At 37.7% G+C, this 27984-nt stretch overlaps 2 protein-coding genes across 14 annotated transcripts in view; both read left to right on the top strand.

Annotated features, from left to right (window-relative positions):
• The first annotated feature begins 19 nt into the window (after window positions 1-19).
• On the top strand, window positions 20-19573 carry asxl2 (ASXL transcriptional regulator 2). Of its 5 annotated transcripts, none has more exons than XM_079631966.1 (12): window positions 20-246; window positions 4260-4342; window positions 5860-5968; window positions 6451-6595; window positions 9187-9305; window positions 9761-9878; window positions 10087-10227; window positions 10309-10469; window positions 10589-10685; window positions 11661-11766; window positions 12779-13412; window positions 13958-19573. In XM_079631966.1, the coding sequence occupies exons 1-12, from the start codon at window positions 190-192 to the stop codon at window positions 15851-15853; spliced, it is 3666 nt and encodes a 1221-aa protein (XP_079488092.1). In that variant the 5' UTR covers window positions 20-189; the 3' UTR covers window positions 15854-19573. The 5 variants fall into 5 exon arrangements, with proteins under 5 accessions (XP_079488092.1, XP_079488091.1, XP_079488094.1 ...); XM_079631965.1 differs by having other exon boundaries at window positions 58-246; window positions 5857-5968; XM_079631968.1 differs by lacking the exon at window positions 20-246 and adding an exon at window positions 2575-2683.
• Window positions 19574-20596: 1023 nt separating this feature from the next.
• The window catches only part of dtnbb (dystrobrevin, beta b), a 43979-nt gene continuing 36591 nt past the window's right edge, over window positions 20597-27984 (top strand). For 8 of the 9 annotated variants that reach the window (XM_079632651.1, XM_079632649.1, XM_079632650.1 and 5 more), the window contains exons 1-3: window positions 20604-20888; window positions 23075-23127; window positions 24151-24218. In XM_079632651.1, coding sequence (XP_079488777.1) covers window positions 24152-24218 — 67 coding nt within the window. In that variant the 5' untranslated portion in view covers window positions 20604-20888; window positions 23075-23127; window position 24151. Of the gene's footprint in view, window positions 20889-23074; window positions 23128-24150; window positions 24219-27984 lie in introns of all 9 variants that reach the window. The other variant, XM_079632655.1, reaches the window with a different exon arrangement.

The following is a 27984-nucleotide window of genomic DNA, read 5'->3' as shown; positions in this document are numbered from 1 at the left end:
TAGGTAACGTTAGGTGGTTTCCCCTGAACTGTCATCGTACAGTAAGATGACGTTTCCCAGAGGGTCACATGATTTGTCTCTTACAGTAAAAACCCAATATGGCAGAGATGGCAGGTCTTGCACGGTAACTAAAGCAACATCAACACTTTCTACAGCACCCTGGTCGATTTTTCGCGACCGACCGCCGACATGAGGGAGAGACAGAAGAAGAAAAAGGGGAGGACGTGGGCAGAGGCCGCCAAAACGGTAAAACTGAAGTCGTCTTGGGAGCTTGTTTAGCTTGTTGTCGCCTTGTGCTCCCACTTGTACAACTGTGTTTATGAGTTCATGACCCGCTGGTGTAGGCGAAGTATTGCGTATGCATTTCGGGGCCTGGTTTCAGTTGGTGTTGCCAAAGTGCATTTAGATCCATATAAAGCATGACATTACGCATGCATGAACTGTTTTTCTCTATATTTACTTAACATTTGGGAACTTTTTTTGATCCGGGAAGTGATTTGATGAAACGTCTGTAGCACGACGTTCTTGTCAGTTGCTAGCAAGCGCGAGGCAGCTTAGCGCGCTTATGTAGTGCTACACTAGTGACACTTCGCTGGTTAGCCAGTTAGCTTAGCTCAGCTCAGCTCACCTAACCCACAGAAATAACCCAGTATTTTCATTAACCTATCAAGGACACTGTAATATTACTTTATGATTATGAATTCTTCAGTGTTTTCTGCTGTAAACGGTTAGAATCACCGCCCGCGTAAACATGTTGTGTCTACAGACCGCGAGTTTGTCAAACAGAGCTTGTTTACTTTTTTGACGTTGGTAAAATAGTTGTTTTGATATGGTATTTTGAATTCAGACGAACTTCCCGCATTCCTGTTGCATTTAACTTTAGACCCAGTTTGTAATATGCGAGACACTGAGACTGAACTTGTCTTCTGAGATACAAGTGTCCATTCAGGACTTCAAACTGAAGTTTCACATATATTCACAGCTTTTGATTATGCACCTGTTTGTTATCAGTCGGATATTTTTGATGAATCGGTTAACGAATCTCACTGAACTATTTGTTTGCGAATTAACGTTAGTCTGAAATGAATCAGTCAGCGGTTCTCGAACGAGTGGATTTGTAGTTAACTTACATCTCCAAGTGTTCGGGTCAACAGCTCAACCACACATTTGACCAAGAACTATCTCTTTGTCCAAATCGTAATGATCGAAAGGAGTTACAGCAGAAATACAAATAAAACTGAAAATGCTATGTCATGACTGTATAACAGGTTTACAGTACAATGTACTTGGACCCATGTAATTACAATAAAAACCGTCCAATTCCTAATAGGCCTAAGTGAAAAGCAAGTTACAGTAGAAATACAAAAACAAAAAAAAGTAGCCTACTGTAAATTATGACTTGACTGGGGGTAACGTTATTCCACAAAGCAGGTTATGTGACATACCCGGGTATGTTTAAGGATAAGTAAGGGATAACCTAAACTTTCAGGTCCAAAATGGAAGTAACTTTCAGTATTTGTAAAATCCAACTAGCCATAGCTAAGCTACTTACTATCTTAACATAACCTGCTCCGGAGGCTCTGATGAGGCACCGTGTGTGACAGATTGCATTGCGCACAATATTATATAGTTATATTAATATGGTAAGCACTATTAAAACAAGGTGATGTTTATTTTATTCTAACATATTTATATGCAGACAATATATATGATAGGGTTGAGTAACGGAATACATGTAACAACATTATGTAATCAGGATACAAAAACCTGGTAACTAATTCGTTACAGTTACGTCAAAAAACAAAGTAATCAGATTATAGTTACATTTTGTAAAAAAGTGAATACTATCAGGATTTCAATGGTTTCATTAAAACATTTTGGGGGGATTTTTGACATAATAGCGCTATATGGACTGACCGTAGTGATGTGTGGATCCAAAACAATTCAGATCACATTACTTTCATATTGTGGTGCTTGGATTACGTTACTGAATACTTTTTTTATGAAGTAATCTGTAACTGTAAAGGAATACATTTTTAAAGTAAATAATTGCCATCAAAGAAACAATATTTTTCTTATTCACAGTTAGTAAAGATGAAAAGATAGATAAAAAAATGTTTGACGGTAAGATAGCCTAACCTTGCTTTCTGGAATACCACCTGGTTTAAAGTACAATGAACTAGACACATGCAATTACAATAAACCCCATTAATAAAACATAAAAGCATGAAATGAAAATTCACCCTTTCTATTTTCTAAATGCATGTTACAAATCTTATTATTATTCTGTGACATAATAATTATTTATGTGACAAATTATTATTCTGTGACATTCTCTGGCCAACAAACGAACACGGTGTGATTATGATTAGGCTGCACCACAAGTCAGAATTCAGATCGGGATCGGTAGCATTGAAATATTCATCTAGTTCCTTTTGCTTGAAGATCAGATTCATCACGCCGGTATGGAGCCGAAGCTGGCCATAGGGTCTGTGCGGAGGACCTGTCCGGTTCTTGTGGTCTTTGCTGATGATCTGTGCCGATGGCTGTCATGTCGACGAGGCCTTCACAGGGGATTGTCTAGTAGACACGGTCTGTGCTGACATTCAGGGCTGCGTTTTGGTCGTGTCTAAGTGCAGGTCCACCATCTGATCTGGATATGGACTGGATCCGGCTGACTACGGTAACCTCAGGATAAGGATAAGACAGACAGAATAATATTAGCGCAGATGCCATTCTTCTTACGATGTAACAAGTACATCGGGTGTTATAGGAAGTGTTCCCGGTGCCGGTTGACCTAATTTATGCAGCCTAACAATCATTTAACTGATTTGAATAATATAATTTGATAATGTGGTATGTGTATGCCAGGTTAAAGAGATGTGTTTTTAGTCTAGATTTAAACTGACTGAGTGTCTGTTTTCTGAACAAAGCTAGGAAGACTATTAGAGTTTGGGTGCTAAGTAGGAAAAGGATCTACCGCCTGCAGTTGATTTTGATATTCTAGGTATTCTCTTTTTTTTTTTTTACCAACAACCTGCCAGGGACTACAGATGAAAACTAGCCTGTATGACTAAATCTGGCACATTACATGATGGACTTGATTGCTTATGTTAATTAATGTGCATTGATCCCCTTTAAAATAAAATAAAGAATAGAAAAGAATTTTCAACTGGCCAAAACTTTTAGATGAATGAAGGACTATAATGCGTTACTGAGGGGCTAAACCATTTAGTGCTTTGTAAGTAATTTTAAAATGTATGCAATGTTTAATAGGGAGGGAGTCAATGCAGTGTTGACCGAACCAGGCTAATATGGTCAAACTTCCTGGTTCTAGTAAGAACTCGAGCTGCTGCGTTTTGAACCAGCTGGAGTTTATTAAGCGTGCAGGGCAACCACCCAGTAGAGCATTACAATAATCTAGCCTTGAGGTCATCATGAATGCATGAACTAACTTTTCTACATTTGTCATTTTAGAGAATATGTCATAATTCTGATATTTTTAAGACGGAAAAATGCGGTTTTACAGATGCTAGAAATGTGGCTTTCAAATTAGCCTAAATATTGGTATCAACGAGCACACCCAGGTTCCTAATTGACAACGAAGACTTGACAGAGCAGCCACCAAGTGTTAGACAGTATTCTAGGTTATTGCATGCAGATGTTTTTGGTCCAATAATTAGAATCTCTGTTTTTTTTTTTCTTCAGAATTAAGTAGTAGGAAATTACTAGTCATCCAATTGTTTTATATCAATGATGCATTCCGTTAATTTAGTGAATTTGTATACGTTTTGTCAGGGCGCAAAGAAATCTGAGTATCATCAGCGTAATGGTGAACTAACGCCATGGTCCCTAATGATATCTCACAAGGGTAGAATGTACATGAATAAAAGCAACGGTCCTAATACTGAGCCTTGCGGTTCTCCATAGTGAACTTGTGATTGATATGACACAAGTTTAGTATGGAGTACCGCATTAGATGGTCTGTTTGCGTTTCCCATACTCATGAATGTAGTTCAAAGGATCTGACCCAAACTAACACGTTTCTCTGACCCAATAATAAGAACTAGGTTAGTGTCACAGAACGGGATTGTCTGCTTCACTTAGGTCCATTAATGATAAAATGCAAAGGCATTACTGTCTAACAAACCTCCTTTTAGACTGGTCATCCATTCCATCTACTTCATCCTTTCTCTGCGGTTACTGCTATAGTGAGTCATTGCTGAATTGTTCACTTGTTCCCGTAATACTGTTCGCAGGTGCTCGAGAAGTACCCCAACACACCGATGAGTCATAAAGAGATCCTGCAAGTAATTCAGAGAGAAAGGCTTAAGGAGATAAGGTGAGGTCATTCTCCAGATGTTTGTTGATTATTTATTTATTAAAATAGCAATTTCTTTTATCAAACACACACATTCTAGTTCAGATTGTGCAGGCTTCCCCTGAACTGTACCAGATCATATACCTTTTATGTTTTAGTTACTGTCTTTTGTTTTATTTTTCCCAAAGCAAAATGTAATGTGGCAAAGTATCTAATTATCACATTTCTTTTTTTTTTTTTTTCATTTCTCTGTTGTCTTCCAGAAGGTAAGATTAGACAGTAGTGCACCTTCCCCCCCCAACTAACTTAAATCCATTAGCCAATCCCTATGCATGTTATTAACATGTCCTCAGTTGACAGCATGCAAGGGGTCTCTGTAAACCACAAGAGCGAGGACCTAATGGCCAAGGCTTTGACCATAGTGCTTGTCCTCTGAAATGGCTAGTGGCTTGTTGTGCTTCGGGCAGTTTTGTTCTGTTTGAAGATGTTTCATAATATCTATGAATGCTTGTTTATCCTCCTTAAGCTCATCATTACGATTATTTATTCAAGACTGAAACTTGCTAAAAAATTGCTTTCTAAGAAAGACAAATTATACAAAACTGTCTACAAGAGAGAACTATTAAAGCATTTTTGTTAATTGGAATAAAGCTAAAATAAAATTAGAATATAATAAAATAATACAATTAGAAATGTTGCCTTGGTTACATTAATTAAGCACTAAAATTACTAAAATAAACAAAAACCAAATTGAAATAAAAATAAATGAAACCTAAAGAGTAATATAATACATTTGACAAAAGCATATAAAGAAATTGCTAATAATTAAACTACCGGTAATATTAAAAGGAAAACTGAAAATATAAAAATAAAAGCTAATTCAAAATATTAATAAACTATAATAGTATATACTGTAAATACTACAGAAATTACCCCCTTTCAATACCATTTCAGTTAGCAGCACTGAATCTGAACTCCCTGAAACGCCTCGATTGTAGTCTTGAGTTTTTTTCCGTTAACATACACGTCACAATCCTCATTTAAATAATTTCCACCAAAGGCATACACAAAATAGTGGCGAGTTCTGGTTGAGTTGTATTAGTAGTGTTGAAACTCACGGTTATGGTAAGGTGTGTGCCTTTTTCTAAAACACACAGAGCATTTGACTAATCACAACACACTGCTCCAGCCGACCAATCAGAGCACATTGCACTTTTCAGAAGGAGGGGCATCATAGAGACAGGTACTAAATAGGGCATTACTGACAGGCTGGGAAAAGAGGTGCTGCAACAATGTAAAATGTGAAAAATAATGTGTTTGAATATTCACCCATAAAAATCTATCCTAGTAGACACCCCCCACAAAAGTCAAGACTTTTTAAAAGGGTCATAATATGGCCCTTTATTTAAATTTATATTCACGTTCATGCACAAATATCTGGAAACCAACCACTGAACTGTGATCTTTGTTGCAGCTTTACAGTTGTGTAAAGATGGTGACTGATTTAATTTGCTGATTTTTTTTTTTTTTTTTTTAAGTGGTACTTCCCCTCTTGCCTGTCTCAATGCCATGCTCCATACAAATTCACGTGGAGATGAAGGGATCTTCTACAAGGTCCCCGGTCGAATGGGAGTCTATACACTGAAGGTAATATGAATGAATGAATGAGGCACTTATATAGCGCTTTCATATGTACTACATACAGTTTACATACAATATAAGTATTAATAACATGTATACCTTGAATGCACCGTAAAGTTGCATTAAAAGTGCCTGCCAAATGATGAATAAAAGTAAATATAAATGCCGGTTTCCTATTGCTTGTCTGTTTTCTGAAGGTAGTACGGCTCTGTTGAATGGCATGAATATTTACTGTACCATTTGCTGTTATAAATAATGAATGCTCCGTTAACGTTAGTATAACAAGCCACACTTGTCAATGATGTTTTTATTTATTTATTGAAAATGTAAAAACTAGCAAATTTCTATATATTTATGCTCTACTCATTCCTAATTATTTATTAAATGTATGAATTAACATGAACTGTTTGTTCAGATTTAAGTGAGCTGTTTTATGAATATTAGTGTTTGACATCTGATGAGTAGGATTTGTATTTGTATGTGAGCAGAAGGACATTGGAGATGTGATGAAGGAACTGTCAGAAGAGGATTCAGAGGACAGCAGTGATAACATGTCTGATACCCGATGCTCAGAAAATACCAGCACCACTACCTACAGCAAAGATGGACGCAGAGGAAGGTGGAAGAGGAGAGGTACCACTTTTTTATGAGCTCTAAATAGCCAAACTTAGAGCTGAAGTGTGTCATTTCTGCACCCGAACGTTCCCCCTGTCTGTCATTTGGTCAGATAGTTTCACTCCAAAATCATGCCACTGGATAGGCCTGTCTTGGATCACTGAAACAGAACAATGTTTTGATATATTTCCATTTGTAGCACTTCCACTTTTATGAATTACCATACAAAAGGCTTGTTCTTGTATATTAAACTGGAATAGGACAAAGTATTTTAACATTTAACATAAAGCATACACTACCGTTCAAAAGTTTGGGTTTGCTAAGATTAAAACTTTTTTTTTTGAAAAGTCTCTTATACTCACTTAGGCTATTTGATCAAAAACAGTAATATTGTGAAATATCATTGCAATTTCTGTTATTAATATTTTGCAATGTAGTTTATAATATAATATTGATGACAAAGCTGAATTTTCAGCATCATTACTCCAGTCTTCAGTGTGATCCTTCATAAATCATTCTAATATGTTGATTTGTTGCTCAAGAACATTTCTTATTATTATCAATGTTGATAACGGTTCTGCCTTATTTTTGCGGAAACCGTGAATTTTTTTTCAGAATTCTTTGACAAATAGAAAGTTAAAAAGAACAGCATTTTTTTGAAAATACATTTTGTGTCCTTGCTTTAATGCATCTTTGTTGAATAAAAGTATTAAAACATTTTTTTAAATGGTTTACTGATCCCAAACTTTTAATGGTAGTGTACATGTAAATATTTATTAACAAATATGTTCAAATATTAATACTCTACGGCCAACATACAAGATGAGCAGGGCATAAATTATTGTTAAACAAAGGCAAGGCAGGGAAAAGGCCATTTTTAATAAAATGCAATTTGTGGCTGATTGTTATGGTTGTGCCTCTTGAAATATCTCATAATTTATCAAAAAATATGCCATCATTTTATATGGTGAAGTATATTGTCATGACAGTCTGTAACATCCACACAATGTAAAAGCATTTGTACCTATATTTTGTAAAATTATATCCAGTTGCTTGATATATTATATTAACTAGAAGTCGACTGTTCTGATTTTTAAAGAGCAAAGAGCAGTGCAGATGATCTATATAACAGGACATGATTGTGAAACAACATATACTGTAATGCAATTTAACAAGAGAAAATAAGTTGATCACATAATGTCTTAAAATAGACATTAAAATAATTATAAAATAACAATAATTTTAAACAGCATTTACACTCAACAAAAAAAACCTGTCAGTAGATTTTGAAACTGACACCAGGTTGCTAAAATATATCGGTCTGTCATTTAAAGATTTGAAGAAATTTTAATTTGTACAGTAAATTTGTGTATGTATAAATGGTTTACGGCTTGTAAATGTATCAGTAACCTATGGTCCCATGATCACTGTTAGATATCAAGACTCATGTGTTATGGGATGTAGATGAATATATAGATGACATTCTGAATCTGAACCATGAATGTGTAACTCGTACGCTGATTCTGATATATGTATAAATGACCTTACATTGTAGGTTTGCTCCTTTCAAGTCAAAATATTTTTTGAATGCAGAACACCCTTTAAACCGGAAATTCGACTTTTTTTTCTCTCCCTTTTTTTTTTCAAGATTGATACCACTTCCTCATATATTTGAGAGCAGTACGAAGTTATCTTGACAAACAGAGGCTTTAGCTCAAGCTGTCTTGTAGAGACTTTTTAACTAAGTATTTGAGAATAATGCACTCTAATAGAGTGAATTCCTGCAGAACCAAGTACTGTAAGTAACACTTTCATCTTAATAAGCTGATGAAACTTTAATGTTGTGGATTGAGAAGATGAGGATTGTTGTGTCAGAGAGAGAAACTAACTCTGCAAAGACCAGGAAATAATTACTGCAGCAAGTAGCATATAATTCACGAGAGTTAGTTTGATCAAGCATTTTTTAAAACACTCCTCTTTTTATAAATGTGCTTTAGTTGACTGTATGGATCTATTAGTCAAAGTGAAAGTTTATTTATATTGCACCATTTATAATATTTGAGTGACATTTTTTGGGTGTTCGGTTCTGACTTTTAGTACATTATTTTGGACCAGTACTTTTTTGCCACTACATCTTACTTTGCTGAAAATATTTGTATGCCTTGCCGACTTAAACATTAGTTTGTTTTTTTATATACTGAATAATGTTGTTGAGAATTCTGCTGATTTAAATGTCACAAGGTCAAGTTATCTAGCTGGCTGGATAGATGACTTGTGAGAATGACTTGTGATAGTCTTGGAAAAATTAGGAAGAAAGGATTGCAGTTGGCATTTATAAACAAATCATCACACAGTATGTATTTGTTTTCCAGCAAAAGTGTATTTATGAATTTATAGCGGTCATGGAAAAGCTGTGTTTTCTGCAAGATAACAACTTTCACAACTCAAAAAATGTAGACATTTTTAAAAGTAATAATTTTCTTAGTGTACTTTTCTGTGTATTTGTATTAAAATGACCTTGAATGAGTTGTCATAGAGTGAAGTTAAGTTTGTGTTTGTGGTACAGATGTCCAAATATGCTCAATGTATTGCTTTCCAATCATTTGCAGTGCCAGCAAAACTGCAGTCTCAGCCGTCCTCCCCACAGTCTCGCTGTTCGTCTCCGTCAGTCTCCAGCAGCAAACTCATGTCCCCATCACAGAAACACAGCAAGAAGGCCCTCAAACAGGTGCTGCCATTTACACCTCTTATTACTGGTTATCGCTCAAGTTATAAATAACAATTGCTGCAAATAACATAGGGGTCTTACTTTCATGGTATTTTTTGTTACGATAACGGTATATCACATTATGTTAATTTTTGCTTGAAATTCAACATATAAATGCTTTATATGTTGAATAACCATGTGGTAATGCCTATTTGGATAATTAATTAAAAATAAATGCGAAGTATTTCATATAAAACATTTTTAATTACAACTTAATTGTTGGAAAGCCAAATAAAGATAATTAAAAGGTAAACTATATAAACCCACTATGATATTAATCACTGCTGACTGGTTTAAACCTTATGCTGTTGAGAGACCCTCTATGCTCTTTGTTGGCAACACAGAAATAACTTATGTTAGGTAAACTGTAGGTTTATGAACTTTATGGATGTTTTTAAACAATTCTTCATTTATAGGCACTGAAACAGCAGCAGCAGAGGAATCAACGCCGGCAATGTGGAATCCCCAACGCCTCAAGCCCACGGCTACTCCTCAAGACTGTCAAAGACATGGCTCGTGACTCCTCCAAATCCTGTACATACTGGTTTTGTTACTACAGCATTTTTTATAGGTTCACTAGGCAGTAGGCACCTAGGTGCTATTTTTCATTGTGAATTTTACCTTTCTGACTGTGATGTAAGAAATAAAAGCATGTTCTTCAGGGGTGTTCAAATATTTTGATGGTGCTATATATTTATGTCAATACAAAATAAATCTAAAACCGTATGTCTGTATGCTGTAGCCTGGGAGCTGAAACAGACAGAGCGCCGCCCTGCCAGTCCACAGAACTCTACCTCCAGCTCGGCCTCCTCTGTCAAAGCAGATGTGTGCCACGCGACTGCTGCCCGAAAGGTGTCTCAGCGCTCCAGTCGGCTCAGTGCCAGTGAGTATCGTCACAGATTGATGTCATTTGTGTGTCAGCACATGAGATGCTGTAACTGATCCCACCGCTTTGGCTTTTCAGGACAACTGAGGCGTACCAAGTGTGAGATAGATGTTGAGACACCAGATTCCATCCTTGTCAACACCAACTTGCGAGCACTAATCAACAAGCACACATTCTCACTGTTGCCTACAGAGTGTCAACAGAAGCTTCTTAAGATGCTCCCAGATGTTGACCAGCAGGTAGTGAAATGCAGAAGAACCCTGCTGTGTTTGGCATGCAGTATGATTTTGTGGATCATGAATCACTGATTGTTATTGATGAACCAATTGTGGTGCTGAGTGGTCACTCTTTGTTGCAGGCTAGTATAGATGGAGCATTGAAGGTGACCAGCTCTGCCTTGAACAATGAATTCTTCACATCAGCAGCACAATCTTGGAAGGAGAGGTTGTCAGAAGGTCAGTTATTGTCCTCGTGTCTTAAATGTGTAGGCTACTAAGTAAATTGTTTGTTACAATTTCACTGCCTGATACATCATTGGTCTTGACATTTTTTTACTCTCAGTGTGGATGCAGCATCACACAGTAGCAAATGTTTTTTGGTCACAATTATAGAATTATAATTTGGAGGTATTCTTTTCACTCCCATTTAATTTATTCCACACCACAATCAAAATTGTCCAGCAAATGAGTGGTTATCGAGATAAAATAAGTAGTATTTAACAGGTCATGTGATCTCAACATGGCAGCCCCCATAAGGAGGCAATATCAAAGGAGACTTCATTTAATGTGAATGTACTTATTCTAAAGCATTTTTCAAAAAAAATATATGTGACCCTGGATCACAAAACCAGTCAGAAGTCGCACGGGTATATTTGTGGCAATAGCCTTTGTATACATTGTATGGGTCAAAATTATAGATTTTTCTTTTATGCCAAAAATCATTAGGATTTTAAGTAAAGATCATGTTCCATGAAGATATTTTGTAAATATCCTACCGTAAATTTATAAAGCATTTATTTTTGTGAGTGAATGCAGCACAATCGCGAACATAAATGGACAACATTAAAGGCGACTTTTATCAATGTTTCGATTTTTTTGCACCCTCAGATTCCTGATTTTCAAATAGTTGTATCTCGGCCAAATATTGTCATATCCTAACAAACCATACATAAATGGAAAGCTTATTTATTCAGCTCTCAGATGATGTGTAAATCTCAATTTCAGACAATTTACCCATGTTTTTGTGCATATCAGGTTTTGTGGTCCAGGGTCACATATATATAAAAAAAGTTAAACTATTTAGGAGTAAACCTTTTTACAGAGGAAAAGGTTACTTGGTGCTAGTTACAAAAAAAAAGTTACTTGGTAACTTGTAATAAGCAGATTTATCTGCAATATTTGTATGTGGCTTATGCATAACTGTGTTCTCAGGTGAGTTTACCCCAGAGCTGAGACTGAGAATGCGGCAAGAAATTGAGAAGGAAAAGAAGGTGGAACTTTGGAAAGAGCATTTCTTTGAGAGCTACTATGGTGAACAGTAAGTCAGCCACCACACCTAATGGAAATACTGAAAAAAGAAAATCTGAAAATTGTGAAGGTCTGGGGGTGTACAATTCTGTTACTGAAATATTGCCACTTGCTACTTGTGGGTCTGTCACACTCACGGAATTAAGTGCCTCTGACATATATCGTGCACTTTAAAAAACACATTACGGTAAAAACCCAGCAGCTGTGGTTGCCAGAAATTTACTGTAACAAAAATCCGGTAGCAACATTTTAGGTTTACAGATTTAACTTCAATTTACAGTAAAAAAAAAAAATTAACTGATATAATGTTAATATACCAACCTCTTAAAGTACTAATTTTTGTTTTGTACCTTTGTAATACACTGACAACCACCAAAAACAGGTGGTGATGAGAATGTCACATGATGAATCAAAGCTCATCACAAGCAGCTTTTCCACAAGCTGATAAGGTAAATACTAATATATAAAAGGTGCACAGTGTCGTTCACATAAGCACAAAACACCATCATGGTAAAACATGACACTAAAGTAATGCAATCAACATTAATTCAACAACGTTAGATATAACTTAACGTTATAACTTAAAACCCTAATAATATACATAACTGATTAGAAAAACCTAAGACATACTTTAGTTATTTCAACAAAAATACATAATATGTGAAGTGTCACGTAGGGAATCCTGGGAATGTCAATTTAAAAATGTTTCACTGTAAATTATACAATGACTTGTTCTTATTCACTTCCAAAAACTGTAAATTTAACAGTATTTTACAGGTTAGATATATTACAGTTATTCACTGTATATTATAAGGAAAACCAATTTTTACAGTGTTTTACCGTCAAAATCACGATAATTCTTTACAGTGTGATTCCTCTCATGAAGCTCTATGCCTTATTTTGGTATCAAATCAACGTGAGGCTGGAAAATTGAGTATTGGGTCATTAGTTAAATGTATCGTAGATGATGTTTTGTTTTTGATATTCTTTTTGCTAATCTTCCGTCTTTTCTTGCTTTTCAGTTCTGGACTGAGTATAGAGGAATCCAAAGAGCTGACAGAATCCATGGACATTCCTGAACCAGCTAAAAGCTCAGTCCTATCAGTGAAGCCAGAGATTGTCAAAGAGTCTCAGAAGATAAACCAGGTGACAGAGGTCATCCACATGGAGTTGAGATCCAGAGATGTGAAATCAACAGTAACACATGCCTGCCCTGAAGAGCCAGTCAAACTTCCTGCTTCAGAGCAATCACGTTTATCTTTAGACATAAAGAAGGATACACAGGAAGAATTGATTTCAGAGTCCTCTGTTCAAAAAGCAGTGGATCCCAAACCTTGCAGTGAGAAAAAGCTGGAGAATGAGATCACATGTAAGCCCCCAGTATCTCCTTTGGAAGCGGTAGTCACCTGTTTGAAAGGAAAGGAGACACAGACCACTAAAGAGGAAAGTCCTGTGGATAATGCTGAACAGATAACGGAGAGCACTAAGGCTGGATCTCCAATAACTGCTGTCACATCTGAGCCTCTGAAGAGAAAATTCTCCACTGAACTGGATACAGAGCTAAGAACAGAGAAGAAGCCCCGTGTCTCTTCATCAGAAACATCATCCACTGTGACAGATAAAGAAAAAATAGAACAGAGAGTACCTCCTCTCAAAGTAAGTTTTAGGTTTATTTCTTTTGAGATAATAAAAAAAAAAAACTAAATTCACCCTAAGTATTAAACTGCAGTGTTACACTGTTTACACCAGATGAGAGTGATGATGCAATGCATCAAAAGCCAGTAAAACCCATTATAAGCATTGATACTGTCTACACTATAAGGTGCAATGTGATGAGTTACTGACAGTTTTAAGCAGTTGACAAGGGTCACGCCCAGTGTATACATAAGTATACATAATTTGTGCTACTTTATTTGCAACTCATATTGTGTGACTTATTGAGGAGAGATTTTCAAAGCAACACTCTTGCAACCACCTTGGAATGCACTAGCATCTATCGAGAACACTCTAGCAATCATAACAGCAAGCTAAAACCGGCTCAGAACCCTTTAGCAACCACAATAGCAATGTCCTGGCAACCACCCACAACACCCTATTATCGTGGTATGGAGTTTTTCCACAGAAATAACTTTTTTGACATTAAATGTTAACTTTAGTGGAATTTAGGCTCTGATAGTAACACTTGAACTCTCTCTTTGCAGATCCCAGTGTCAAGAATTCTCTCTGCCCCTGCCTCTATTGAGCAGGTATCTCCAAGGACTCCAGTTCCCTTGACACCCCCTAGTATTCGGCCTGGTCGCACCGGTGCGCGCACTCTAGCTGACATCAAGGCAAAAGCCCAGTTAGCGCGTGCACAGCGTGCTGCTGCAGCAGCAGCCGGGTCATCTTCCTCGAGAGGAACCGGCTCAGTTGGAGGTACCTCAACACCCTCTCCAGCTCGGTCCCTGTCTGAAGATTTTTCACCAGCAAGCAGCAGAAGTCAATCTGTGTCGCCTATAAAGCTAAGCTCTGAATCTCCGGCCCCTGAAGGCACAGTGACTCTCTCACAAACCTCTCCTTCCTCAGGTTTTACTGGACACACAGACCCCGGTTTTGTACTAGACTTCACTGCACAGGGTTTTTTAAAAGAAAATCGCTCTTTGATGGGGTCGCAAACCACTCCGTGCGCATTGAACCCTACGGGCAAGGATCAACATAACCTCCTCAGTCCTGGAGGGACACCAGCACCTTCAAGTCAGGCAGGAAACTTAACTGTGTCAAACACAATTGCACAAAACCAGAGACCACAACAGACACCTTTTTCAGGAGTGTTAGTGACCAAACCTAACTCTTCAGTCCCAGCAAACAATCCTCTGGTCACCCAGCTTCTTCAAGGTAAAGAGGTTCCATTAGAAAAGATCCTCCCAAAGCCACTAGCCAAGGTGGAGGTTCAGTCTATGGCCATATCTGCCAAAGATAAAGGGAACCTTGGTACCACCACTGCTGGGTTTAAAAAAGATAGCCCAACAAACCAAGAAGATGTCAGTAAATTGGGGAACCAAATTCCTTTTTGTTCATCTGTGATGCAAGTCAGAAGTATGGACAAGTTGGTCAAAGTTGGCACTCAGGACCAGATTCTCCATCCACTAAGGCTCAAATGTGAGCAGAAGCACACCAATTCAGACTGTCAACCCTCTCAATTTCAATCATGTCAGTTAGGTCACCTTGAGAGCAGCCTAGACCAGAGTGTCCATCTAGGAATCTTTGGACGCAAGAGGCTATCTAAGCCAGCTATGACAGGACACTACCTCCTCAATGTCTCCACATACGGTCGAGTATCCGAGAGCAGCAAACGGCCGCACCTAGCTAGTAATACAAGCTCTGCCCTTGCTAACCTGAAGAAAGAGAAAATTGAAGCAGAGGAGAGTGTGAAAGGGAAGACAGAATCACTTGCAGGGTCTCATACCACCTCTCAAGGGCACCTGAATTTCCCAAGGGTCAAAGTGGAACAGCAGGGTTGTTTCATCAATAAACCAGATGATGGTTTGGCATCCCAACCCTGTTCTGATATAAAGTCTGAATCTCCATCAGTGAGCTGTTTATCCAGCAAAGAAGGAGGCAGCACTTCTACTAGAACCAAAGAAATATGCTCAAGAACGCAGCTTGATATGTGCAGCAGTATACAGGATAAAACAGAGCGATATCAGTTAAGTGACTGTCACCAACGCACGTTTTTGTCTCAGAAAACCCATAATGGACCTCAGTATGGTGGCACTATCAGCATGTCTGTCCCTAATGCACTGAACCACAGCATGGCTGACACTCCAACTTCTCCTACTGTGTCTTGCAGTGGTGATGGTGAAACGGCTAGTGGCGGTATGATGTCTTTTTCAGTCACTGTCACTGCCATACCTGCAGGTCACCTACTGGATCAGAGCAGTCAGGGTGAGACCTCACCTGAGCAAGCCTACATAGAAACCTCTGGGATGGAGGACGTCCAATCAAAGTGCTACTGTCGGCTGAAGGCCATGATTATGTGCAAGGGATGTGGTGCATTCTGTCATGATGATTGCATTGGTCCATCCAAACTATGTGTATCATGTTTGGTGGTACGATAATGGTCATGAGGATAAACTGCAACACGTTCATTAATTCAAAAAAACAATCACTGCAGTGAGGGTAGCAGAAATGTTACATCAGTACAGCAGTGGCGCTCTCGCTGTGGTAACCTATTCATGTGTCCATTGTCATTTGAGACATGCTGTTGTGCTGTTATTCGTTGGGGGGAATTCACTAAGAATGAATTTCACCTGCTAATAGTGCTGCTTATTTGCACGTACATTCTGCTTTATTTTAGTGGCCGATTCAAGAAAGGAATTATGCATATCAGGTAATGTTGCTTGTAAAGATGGCCAGCTACAAGTGCTGTTCTTGTAAGTCAGAGCTGAGTAGAGGTCTTCTCGGGTCCTATAATCCGTACCCGACCCGGATCACTTCTTACCCGAACCCGACCTGCATGAATTAATTTGTTTAAAAGAAAAATCCGACCCGAGTCAGACCAGATAAAATTAGACTTGAGTCCAACTCTACGGCATTTATTTTCAAACCTGACTGGACCCGAATGTAAACGGCATTGATGTGTTCACAGCCTGCAGCCCCGCAGTCGGGAAAAATGTTGTCCTGCTGACTGATTTGGCCGCTGCTCCATTACTTTAATTTATTTATTTACTTATTTATTATTACTTTATATTATTGGTTAAACAGAAAACTGAAAGTATAATAATATAAACGGTCACAAATTAAACTAGCTAGCTTGTTAGCTTGAGAATACTTGCCCTCAAACTTGTCGACATAACTCGAAACATCCGATTTAAAGCCTTTCTCCTTGTTACTAGAGAGTGTGAGAGATGGCACTTCAATTGACATAGTTCACCATAATCCATGGAAGATCTTGCAAGCAGGGAGTCTAAAATCCATGCTGACGGTACTCATTGAAACGATAGGCAAAAATTTCGAGCAACTGTGCATAGAGTTCATTGCACATAGAAGCGTGAGAAAGTGAGTCTTGTCATAGTATTGTTTTAAATTATAAAATGTTGGTAAATACCTGACATAGTTTAAAAGAATTCAGTTCTTCTCGGGTCCATTCTGAAAAAGCATATTTATTTTAAATTACCCAAGACCCGAGGCCACTAATACCGAACCCGATCCGTGTCCGAGGCACTCGACAAAGGGTCGGACCTCGGGTTTTTGGATCCAAGTAGACCCGTGAAGTCCTCTAGTTCAGAGTACTTCGTTGTGGAGAATGCAGCAGACTTCCGTGATATGGCAAGCTTTACTTGGACTGTTCAGTATGGCTGCACTACTGCAATCCAGACCCCCGTTTCAGTGCTTTAAGCGCCTGGTTAAACTGGATTACAGATCGCTAGTGAAAAAGATGCAGGTTTTTGCGCTGAAATGCAGCACTCAAAAGTGGCGCATCTGTTTAGTGAATTTGCCCCATTGTGCCTCATTTCTTTACAGCACAAACACAATTAGAATAGTAGAATATATGAGGCATGTAAAATGTGCAATGCCGAATAATTCTTCCTCTCATTCATCCTTTCTTTAGACTCAATATTGAATAGTGGCAATATTTAAGGCTTGTTTCTTTTCTTTAATATTTTTGTAACAATTTCAGAAATGGAAATCAATATAGTACTATTTTTGTAGATGTTAAAAATGATGCCCCCATCCTCCCACCCCTCAGATTATGGATATTTTACACACAATTCACACTAGTTTGCTGGATTAGAAACATATAACATCTATATTTAGTGTTTGCTTATCCTGCAAAACTATTTTTCAGTTTGTTTTAGCCTTTGTGACTCAAGCAAAGAACCACACAACTGAAACACCAATTACTTTCCAGAATTACTGTGAATATATGAACCTGCCTTGTTACTAGGTTTATATGGTACTGTTAAAAGTTATTTATGGGAGAGAAGGGAGTTTGGTCAAATACGCTAACAGGCTAGCACTTCTCTTACATTGGTGGGTTTCACTTAATAGAAGAATGTAAGAAGAGGTTTATGCTGATAATGGCAATAATTTGTATATTTACAACATTTATAAAATTAAGAGCATTAGCCCCTTACATCATTTTCTTCAGAAAAAATGGGATTTATTAGGGTTGCACTTTTTTATGTTCAGAAAATGACTTTACCTTTGCTATACCTTCAAAACAATGACGTGTAAGGATAAAGAGAATTAAAGCACTTCTTAATCAAATAATCTATTGTACCCTCTCAGGAGAAAAAAAAACAGGTCTTAATCATTTCAATAGCCTGTGTCTAATCATTTGAGCTGTTTACGTCACATGAATGACATTGCCTCTAATTGGAATAGTAGGTATTCCCAGTAACCTTAGTTTTTAGGGATAAACTATACGAGCAATGAAGTTAAACACTCAGAAGGGAGATCATATGAAGTTTTTTTGTTTTGTTTTATATTGTAAATACTGACTTTCTTTGAGATGTACAAACATTTTCTACAAAGCATTCTTGTATCTTGCCTACACATATCCATTTGTCTGATTGGGTTTTTGTTTGAGAAATACTGTCCAACACAAATCATAATTTTAATTATATTGCAACATTAAATGTTGTGTTCAATTTCTGTCCTGAAACAATTCTGCTAAACAGATAAATTTTGATACTAATAGTTCTATGTACTGTACGTTAAAAAAAATGTATTGTTGCATCTTTGAATTAGTTTTTTTTTAATCGTCTGCCTTCCAGGCAATAGAAAAGTAAACAAATTTTAAATCAGATTTGCTTGGTAATATACCAAAGTCAATTTATGGTAACTAGATAATCAATTTGTGTTTTTAATGTCTGTCTAGTTAAGCAAAGTAATATATTTTAAGTAATATATTTTAATAAAAAGAAGTCTATATACAAATCATTTAAGAAACAGGGTATTTACTATATCTTTATATTGGCTGTCCCATTTTGGTATACCTTTATCTGAACTATAAGTGTACAAACTTTTTACACATTTTTTTGTACCAGGGTCCTTGTGATAGTCTTTTTGTGTGGCTAGTTTTGCCTGCAATGAATTGATGTTCCCTCACAGTGGATTTTTAAATGACTAATAATATCTGTGTGACACTTACAGCTCACTTTATTGATTACTCGGAGTCTAGCTTATTACAGAGAGAGAAAAATCCATCAGGTTATAGTGTTTGTATTGTATGAATAACATTTACTAGCGTGGTGGTTGGGTTGTGCTGAATGTCTTTGGGTGTGAGATTGTTTTTCGGGTAACTGACTTTCAATGGGTAAATTATCGCTTTCATTTACATGTATACACATATGCAGCATATAAACATTCAAGAGACTCATAGACTATAACTGTGATACTTCCATTTATATTAGGCCTTAGAACTGATTTTGAATCTTTAAAAACTGATATTTGGGTTCTTGGAAATATTTTAATTGGTCAGACCTGAAAACACCAGTGGTTAACTGTCGTTGTTTATTTACTGCTTTCATTTCCTTTGATAGAGTTGCAATGCATGACTTACCACTGCCTCTGTCCCCAACCTTATATGCCTGTGACATTTTACAAAACACTCTGATTTTTAATTAACAGTCAATGTTTTCCCCTGCGGAACCGTGAAATGATACGATTATGATTCTTAGTGCAGGAGGTGTTGGTATTCCAGAACACAATGTGTGTTATTATATGTTTTAAAAGTCAAATATTTTATGTAAAATAAAGGTGAATGTAAGATAGTCATTGTAATCAGCACTTGTCAGCAAAGTGTATTTTATCAAGAAACAATATGAATAAAATGCTGTAAAACAAATGCAGTGATGGGGTATTTTTGATGTAATTCAGCTGGTTTTCAATATGGTATGGCTTTTATTGCTTTTACTACTTAATTATTAAAAAATATTAATATCACAATTTTTCACTAAAATATTATTTGAATTAGCTAATTAATTAAGTGCCAGGTGAAATGGTGACTGGATTTTAAGCAATGGACACTGAGTTGACCAACCAGAAGCCTGTGGCCAGCTTATCTTAAAAGTTAGTCATCTACAAAACTTTTTAAAGACTGTTACATAAAAAGGTAGATTAATATAATCTGAATTGGACAAATTAGACAGATTATCTCTTGGTTAACTGCTAGTTGGCCAATAGTTAGGCTATTTAAGACACACTTAACATAGTGGCTAAATCTATGCAACTGCCTCTGGACTGAAACTAAATATTTTTTAAACCCAGCCATAACATCCAAAATGTCATCAAAACATGACATTACATAAAAGCTTCACATGCAGTTTAAAGAATATGCCATTAATAATCCACAAAAAAAAAAAAAAAAAAAACCCATCAGTTGACTTAAAAAAGAGGAAATCTATTGCCTTCAAATTAAGTAAATACACTTTATGCGTTATTGGAAAAAAATAGGTTATGTGGAATTGTCAAGTTCACATAACTTAATTTTTTCAATACAGTTTATTTACTTAATCATTTTAAGGCAACGGCAAGGCAAGTTAAGTCAACTGATCAGTTTTTTCACTGTTAACAATGTACCATATTTTCCACCAAAATAGCATGTAGAGGACTTTTATTCTGTTTTGTTCAGCACTTTAAGGCCCTTTAGATATATAAACATCTTATTTGTGTCTGACGTAGACATACATAAATGCAGAATACAGCTGCTCAATATTTGAGCAAGCACATTGCACAGCATTGCATAAAACTAACGGTCGGCTAATGGCTTAGTAATAATCGTGCATATGAAGAGCAATAGTGATGCACCAGTAATGGGAAAGGCAGGAGTGCTCTGCTGTCCTCTGCTGTTGGCTGATGCTCAGAGAAGCGCTCGCGCAGCCTGTGCTGCAGTTCCTACAAGACCGAATCAAACGGAACGAACGGTAACCACGGCACAAATGTGACGATGGGGAAGCGCAGCGCTACCAAATTGCGTATTATTAGGTCGGTGATTGTAAGTCTATATTAAAAAAAGAAATAAAAGTGAAACGAAAGACAGCTATGATGAGGATGATGATGATACGCCAGGAATCGAGTGCGAGACCGTTGATCGCTCTCATCAGATGCTGATGATGGTCGCGCGACCTGCGTGATTTCCTCTCTCTGGTAAGATCATCCGCTTATGATTCTTTCACATTCAGATGCAAATACAAACAGGGCAGACGACCAAACGCGTCCTCAGAATATCATATTGTGGATTTATGTATTTATGCACCTGATAGCATCTTATTTATTTAACATTCAATGAGTTAAATAATGTAATATGGCAGTGTGCATTATGCTTAGACGTTGTCATTGTGTGTGTATTGCTATTTTAAATAGGCTATGAGTGTTTGTAGGCTACAGAGTGTATTTCCGATGGTTAATGAAAAATCCTCACGTTGAGTCACGTCAAAACGCGAGTCATTGTAGAGGTGCGGTGTATTTACTTCTATCTTCTACAGTGGGCCTTACATTCACTAACTCAGTAGTAGCACTGCAAGATGCGATTAGACTAGCAAAACGGACGGGATGATTTGAAGCCAGAAGTCATAACGTCAGCAGTGTCTTTTACGGTCAGGAATGACATAATGCTTTCTAGTGGTGTTTTTGAACGAATCGGTGCTTTTGAGCGAATCTTTTAAGTGAACGAATCTTGTTCACTTCCATGCACTGACTCATTTATTTTTGGTTCACTGAAGTTTCTCCCACTGCCTTCCTGTCACTAAAGTCAACATGAAATCAAAATGGACATTTTTTTTTTTGTACGGAATATTGCATTATAAATGATTTATCTGTGCATCATTATTTTCTTATATGCCCTCATTATCTTTAATCAAAAATAACTTTCCCTCGTCTCTTTTCTTCTCTGATGACGTGTTTACTGGCGTGAGGGCGGGACCTGTAGGCTGTCACTCACATGAGATCACAGCAATAGCAAATGTAGTGTTGTCAAAAAATATAGATTTTTCGATACATATCGATCCTAAATATGAAACGTTTCCAATACTCATTATGCAGAATAGACACGATATCATCTGTGCTTTATCGCGCTCTCATCTCTCAGACAGCGAGTTGACACAAACCTGCCTCTCCTCACTCACTCGTTTCATTTGCTCCACATGAATGTTGTTGGCGTTCCCGCAGATTTTGTGCTCACACCCAAAGTGCTCGCACATAAAACCGCCTCTCAGAACTGAATTGAGTTTTTTTTATGCTTATTGCGCTTAAACAGTCAAACAATGGGCAAGTATTCACGTAAACACAGTCAGTTATGTTTTACGTAAGCATAAATAGTGGAAAAAGAAAACGCATGTGTAACAGTAATGGATCTGTGCGTCGGGTCTTAAAGTGACAGCAGACCAAATGATCAGATAATATTAAATATACCCATATGGCAGTTTTTCCCCCATGGTATCGATGTGAAAATGCTGAGTGGCTAATTATATATATATATATTAGATAAAGATTTGGCAGAAATAGTAGACCTAAAATAAAAAATAGAACAATGCTATTCTGAATTGAGTCACTGTTTTGAAGACTCACAGCTGAACAGGACAAAACATTTTGTTATGAATTTGTTATGAATTCGTGGATGAACTGAATGAATCGGATGATTTCAGTTTTGGTCAAATAAATCTGCATTTTTGTAACTTTTAGAAACTCTTATATCTAAACACTCTCTTTGTAGATTATACAAATTTTTAAATTATAAAACGTCTCGTTTACAAAGGTTGTGAACGGTTGAGTGAATTAATGAATCACTCACACAACTTGTAACCACAACTTGTTTTTGTTGAAATGATTCACAAGTTTTGAGTCGGTTGAATAAAAAAAATAAAACTTCCACTTATGGAAAAAGTAAGTAGGCTAAATGTGACTTGATTGCTGATGTAATGCTTTGTTGATGATGTAACAACTAGTTACATGAGAGCAATAATAACTGCATATTTCTTAAATATCATATACTGTATATACACACATTGTTCTTGTCTCTGCACATTACTTTTATTCACCGCAAATGCTAATCTTTAATATAATATAGTAATTATTTTCATTGCTGCTGTGTTCTCTGCCTGTCACTAAAGTGGCTCCTTAGCGGCTCTTGTTTCATTAGTTCGCAGGATGCAGCCTGTACAGACACTATTGTCATAAACATAACCAGCACTTGCATACAGAGCAAGAGAACTCAAATGCCCTTTTGTGAACGGGGGATTTATTCCAGGGGTTTATTTTTTGCATCTGTGTGTGGGTTGGATTGGGGGAGGGGTATTTCCCCAGATGTCAACATCAAAATGTTTTTCCTTATGTAGGAGCTTCCTGGTTCCTTTGCATCACCTTCTCTGAGTCCCAGCCAACCTGACAGGTGAGTAATAGAGTGTTCAGGAGTTACCATGGACTGAAGAAATACATGAGTTTGCTAAAACCAGTCAGTCACTGTGATTTTGCCCAGTTAAAACATGCTCCTGTCCGAACAATATTCCTATCAGAAAATGTAGTGCTAACCACTGATCTATATAGAGAGCTGGGTTGCTCATGGCGTCATAAAAAAAAAAGTGAATCCACTGTATTCCCTCACATTCTAATGAATTAATAGGAAATCATCTGATTTTAATGAGAAAACATTAGAGTCAGCGTTTTTATATCTGAGATCTCCCTGTATATTCTTACAATGCAAACGTCCTAAACATTTAAATGGTTATTTGTTTAAAGCCGGGAATTTCCCCTGCTTATTAAAAGTTATGTTCATCTTCATTACAGTAGCGAAGCTGACGGAGGACATTTTGTATTACAAATGTCAAAATAATCCTTCTGAAATCTGGATACAGATTTATGCTTTGTAAGGCATGTGCATACAACTTAATTCGTCATGTAGGCTTCACTGTGGTTATGAAATTATTTTGTGTTATAGCTATAATATTGTTTTTATTCTTACAGTAACTAAATGATTCTACAGTGTTTAAATTAACAGCATGTATTTCGAAGCAGTAAAGATAACGACTTAAACGTTGGTTAAATGAATCATTAGCTCAACAATAAATACAAATAACACTTAATTCATATGCAAACTGTTATGTTAGTAAAAAGCCATAGAATTTGAGCTGATTGGTTGATTGGAATGTTGATCCAGGAATATGAATGTGGAATATAGATTGAGTCTTGCTTAAAGACTTAGAAAGATTAAAAGTATTAATTTAATAGCCGTATTGCTGTTGTTTCTTTTTAGCTGCATTGACATTTCTTTGTAAATTATTTATGAAATACATTTAAAATATGTACAGACTCATTCAAATGCTATCTTGTGATTGTTGTTGTTAGTGTGAGTTGCATGTTTGTAATGATGCCGTGGTTAAGCTGTGGTATTAAATGGACTGTTTGTGTTGTGTAGAATGATTGAAGAGGGAAGTAAAAGCAGCAAGTCCATGGTGGAGAAGAGACAGCTCTTCATGGAGATGAGTGAGTTGCTTTCAGAGTTAACAACATTTCCTGCACAATCCACCACACACACATACCACAGAGGCCTTGTCAAATCCTATTCACCCTTCACTGCCACAGGGCAATAGACTGGCACAATCTAGTGTCTCTGGTTGGAAGGCAAAACTGATTTTGAGAAAACACCAGAACCAGGTTGATGGACAAATCAAAACTATGCCGTACAAATATTAGATAGCTGCTTTACTGTATATATTCACAAAGTACGAGAGTATTTTTTTGCATTTTATAGAATACACATTTCTGAAAAGATAGATCTCCCAAAAATTTAATTATATTATTTAGCACCAGAGTTTGTTTGCAAGTGGACTGAGACCCATGGTTTCAGGGGTCTCGGTCCGCTTGTTTGGTGCTCACCAGGGTTTGGATGTTCACACTTATTCAAATGAACCACACTAACAGAGCAATCGCACCAGTAAGACTTTCTTTCATCTTCGAAACACAAATGAAGATATTTTTGATGAAATCTGAGAGCTTTCTGTCCCTCCATTGAACTCTCCAGACAGTCTCTAGGCAACTACGACTTTGACACTTTAAAAAGGGGCTTAGTCCAAATTTTCTGAAGAGACTGGATCACTTTATATGATGAACTGATTTAATTAAGGCTTTTATTCACATTTAAACATTGATCGGTGAACATAAACAGAAGCTCAACCGAACCTGCTTGACGTGCGAGAACAAACCTCTTACGGAAGCTCAAACGTGTTGTGTAACACGAGAATGAACCTCATTGGTTCTTGCGGAAGCTCAAACGTGCTGCGTAACACGAGAATGAACCTCATTGGTTCTTGCGGAAGCTCAAACGTGCTGCGTAACACGAGAATGAACCTCATTGGTTCTTGCGGAAGCTCAAACGTGCTGCGTAACACGAGAATGAACCTCATTGGTTCTTGCGGAAGCTCAAACGTGTTGCGTAACACGAGAATGAACCTCATTGGTTCTTGCGGAAGCTCAAACGTGTTGCGTAACACGAGAATGAACCTCATTGGTTCTTGCGGAAGCTCAAACGTGCTGCATGACACGAGAATGAACTTCATTGGTTCTTGCGGAAGCTCAAACGTGCTGTATAGCTCCCTCCAGTCAACAGACACGAACACAAGGCGTTCTTCTTTACGGGCATTTATTAGTCAAACATCCTCGATGCCATCAAACATGCCGTGAGAACTAAATAAAAACAAACTCACATAAGTTACAGAAATAAGAATATTCTCACAGAGAATAGCACATTAATAAATAAACACAACGTTAGATTGACTGTTAATAAACTGTCACACAGTTATGCTTTACATTGATAATTACACATTAAAAGAACAATGTATACCTCATTGGCCGCGTTAACTCCAGGGAGTGTAAAACAGGTAACAAAGGCAACTTCTCTTCTGTGTGTCTCTCGGTGAACTTACAAATGTAATGATATTACTAATACCAAAACTTTACGAGCCGCAGTTAGCTCGGCAGGCTACATGTTCCGATGCTGGTGTAACATCAATAAACGTCTGAACCAACCAAACCTCAGAACAATAGTTCCGCTATATAAGCCTACATAAACAAGTCAGCGTGTACACATATTTCAAAGTAAAATAAATGCAGATAATATAAATATATTATGATGTATTTAAACGTGGTTACTTATTAAATTAAAACTATTCTTTTATGGAACTTAAATTATGCAACTGTCTCTGCTGGCAGCTACATGCTGTGTAACACGAGAATGAACCTCATTGGTTCTTGCGGAAGCTCAAACGTGTTGCGTAACACGAGAATGAACCTCATTGGTTCTTGCGGAAGCTCAAACGTGTTGCGTAACACGAGAATGAACCTCATTGGTTCTTGCGGAAGCTCAAACGTGCCGCGTAACATGAGAATCACCCTCATTGGTTCTTGCGGAAGCTCAAACGTGCTGCATAACACGAGAATGAACTTCATTGGTTCTTGCGGAAGCTTAAACGCGCTGCGTAACACAAGAATGAACTTCATTGGTTCTTGCGGAAGCTTAAACGCGCTGCGTAACACAAGAAAATGAACTTCATTGGTTCTTGTGGAAGCTTAAACGCGCTGCGTAACACAAGAATGAACCTCATTGGTTCTTGCGGAAGCTCAAACGTGTTGCGTAACACGAGAATGAACTTCATTGGTTCTTGTGGAAGCTCAAACGCGCTGCGTAACACAAGAATGAACTTCATTGGTTCTTGCGGAAGCTTAAACGCGCTGCGTAACACAAGAATGAACTTCATTGGTTCTTGTGGAAGCTTAAACGCGCTGCGTAACACAAGAATGAACCTCATTGGTTCTTGCGGAAGCTCAAACGTGTTGCGTAACACGAGAATGAACTTCATTGGTTCTTGCGGAAGCTCAAACGTGCTGCATAACACGAGAATGAACTTCATTGGTTCTTGCGGAAGCTTAAACGCGCTGCGTAACACAAGAATGAACTTCATTGGTTCTTGCGGAAGCTTAAACGCGCTGCGTAACACAAGAATGAACTTCATTGGTTCTTGCGGAAGCTTAAACGCGCTGCGTAACACAAGAATGAACCTCATTGGTTCTTGCGGAAGCTCAAACGTGTTGCGTAACACGAGAATGAACCTCATTGGTTCTTGCGGAAGCTCAAACGTGTTGCGTAACACGAGAATGAACCTCATTGGTTCTTGCGGAAGCTCAAACGTGCCGCGTAACATGAGAATCACCCTCATTGGTTCTTGCGGAAGCTCAAACGTGCTGCATAACACGAGAATGAACTTCATTGGTTCTTGCGGAAGCTTAAACGCGCTGCGTAACACAAGAATGAACTTCATTGGTTCTTGCGGAAGCTTAAACGCGCTGCGTAACACAAGAAAATGAACTTCATTGGTTCTTGTGGAAGCTTAAACGCGCTGCGTAACACAAGAATGAACCTCATTGGTTCTTGCGGAAGCTCAAACGTGTTGCGTAACACGAGAATGAACTTCATTGGTTCTTGTGGAAGCTCAAACGCGCTGCGTAACACAAGAATGAACTTCATTGGTTCTTGCGGAAGCTTAAACGCGCTGCGTAACACAAGAATGAACTTCATTGGTTCTTGTGGAAGCTTAAACGCGCTGCGTAACACAAGAATGAACCTCATTGGTTCTTGCGGAAGCTCAAACGTGTTGCGTAACACGAGAATGAACTTCATTGGTTCTTGCGGAAGCTCAAACGTGCTGCATAACACGAGAATGAACTTCATTGGTTCTTGCGGAAGCTTAAACGCGCTGCGTAACACAAGAATGAACTTCATTGGTTCTTGCGGAAGCTTAAACGCGCTGCGTAACACAAGAATGAACTTCATTGGTTCTTGCGGAAGCTTAAACGCGCTGCGTAACACAAGAATGAACCTCATTGGTTCTTGCGGAAGCTCAAACGTGCTGCATAACACGAGAATGAACTTCATTGGTTCTTGCGGAAGCTCAAACGTGTTGCGTAACACGAGAATGAACTTCATTGGTTCTTGCGGAAGCTCAAACGTGTTGCGTAACACAAGAATGAATCTCATTGGTTCTTGCGGAAGCTCAAACGTGTTGCGTAACACAAGAATGAACCTCATTGGTTCTTGCAGAAGCTCAAACGTGCTGCATAACACGAGAATGAACTTCATTGGTTCTTGCGGAAACTCAAACGTGTTGCGTAACACGAGAATGAACCTCATTGGTTCTTGCGGAAGCTCAAACGTGCTGCATAACACGAGAATGAACTTCATTGGTTCTTGCGGAAG

This window comes from Phoxinus phoxinus, assembly GCF_949152265.1.
Source record: "Phoxinus phoxinus genome assembly, chromosome: 13".
NCBI lineage: Eukaryota > Metazoa > Chordata > Actinopteri > Cypriniformes > Leuciscidae > Phoxinus > Phoxinus phoxinus.
Note: the sequence above shows the minus strand (reverse complement) of the source record. Positions and strands in the feature narration are given on the sequence as shown.